Below are 1,301 nucleotides of genomic sequence, written 5' to 3' on the forward strand. Positions count from 1 at the left end.
CCTCTTCTGCTCCGGTTGCTCCACTGAGCAGAGTGGGCACAGCTCTCCCCCTGGTGGTCGGCCCCAGCACTGCAGCCCCAGGCACGAGATCCAGAAAACAAAACACACACCTTTGTTTGGATGTCGTCAAGGCAGCAGCTCGCCCTGAGCCCGAGGGGCAAAGGGGCGGGACCTGCCGGCTCCGGGGGATGTGAGGACCTCTGAAGCCTCCCCCGCAGCCCCCTTTCCCTCCGCTGTCCTGGTGTCCGGTTCATTCACGAAGCCTCCTCAGCCCAGCCAGGGCCATAACGCAAACTCGCTTCCAGATGAGGACCCAAGGACCCTGTCACATTCTGCACTGCCCAGGTCCAAAGACCTCCAAGCCCCAGGCTGCCCTCTGCTCAGAAGGACCCCGAGGGAATAGAAACCATTCTCCCTGAACGTGGAGCACCGGGGGTCGTGGGTGGAGAACCGAGGACAACATACTTGTCTAGGAGCCTGTGGGACCCTCGGTGTCACACCACCTATGCACCTCACAGTGTAAAGAGGCTGAGGCTTTCTCCCCTGTAGCCCCACCCACACTGGGGGAGGGAGTCTGCTCCTGGTTCCAGTTGCCGAGAGAGGATGCTGGACCCCAGACCCTGTCCTCTCCAGGCGGCCCTGGGGATGGCCCCGGCTTAAGCAGACCCTTAGGTACCTTGGAGACCTCTGGTCATCAGCCTGTCATCTCTCCCTTCCTATGCTCTGGGCCCCCGGCCTGTTGCTAGGAGACAAGACGCTCCTGCCCCTTTTTCTTTCCCCGTCACCTCCGCGGGTGCACTCCTCCTCTGAACCCACTCCGTGGTCCCCACCTGTGAAGTCAGTGTGTTTGTATGTGTGCGCGCGTGCGCCTGTGCCCAAGTGGGGATGCCCAGAGGGTGGACAGGGGTGCCCCAGGATCTCAGGGGCTCTCCTTGTCAAAGGAAACCCAATGGGAGAAGTTGAGGCTGGCCTAGAAGGCCGGAACCCCACTCCCCCTCCCCACTCTGGATTCTGCCCACCTCGTGGGCCCGGGACCAGTCCCCGTCTCTCTCCTGGTCTCAGTTTCCCAGCTGTACCAGGAGGGGTTGAATGCGGAACTGCGTAAGCGCGCGCTGAGCGTGGACCCGGCGCCGCGCTCCCTCCCCGCCGGATGGGGTGTGGCGGGGGGCATGCGGTCCTCCCTCCGCCCGCGACGCCCGGAGGGCGGCCGGGCCGGGCGTGGCACTCACCTGGCAATCTACCATCATCCTCAGCCCTGGCAGCGCATCGCCGGCCCCAGGACGGGGCGCGGGGCCCCCAGA

The 1,301-nt window shown here is 64.6% G+C and overlaps 1 protein-coding gene across 1 annotated transcript in view; it reads right to left on the minus strand.

Moving 5' to 3' along the window:
- RALGDS (ral guanine nucleotide dissociation stimulator) overlaps positions 1-1,295 on the minus strand; it is a 38,823-nt gene extending 37,528 nt beyond the window's left edge. Inside the window, exon 1 of the mRNA XM_015594312.2 lies at positions 1,230-1,295. Within this exon, the coding sequence (XP_015449798.1) occupies positions 1,230-1,247 (18 nt within the window). The 5' untranslated portion in view covers positions 1,248-1,295. The remainder of the gene's footprint in view (positions 1-1,229) is intronic.
- Between the last annotated feature and the right edge of the window lie 6 nt (positions 1,296-1,301).

The sequence above is a fragment of the Pteropus alecto genome, unplaced genomic scaffold (assembly GCF_000325575.1).
Source record: "Pteropus alecto unplaced genomic scaffold, ASM32557v1 scaffold67, whole genome shotgun sequence".
Classification (NCBI taxonomy): Eukaryota; Metazoa; Chordata; class Mammalia; order Chiroptera; family Pteropodidae; genus Pteropus; species Pteropus alecto.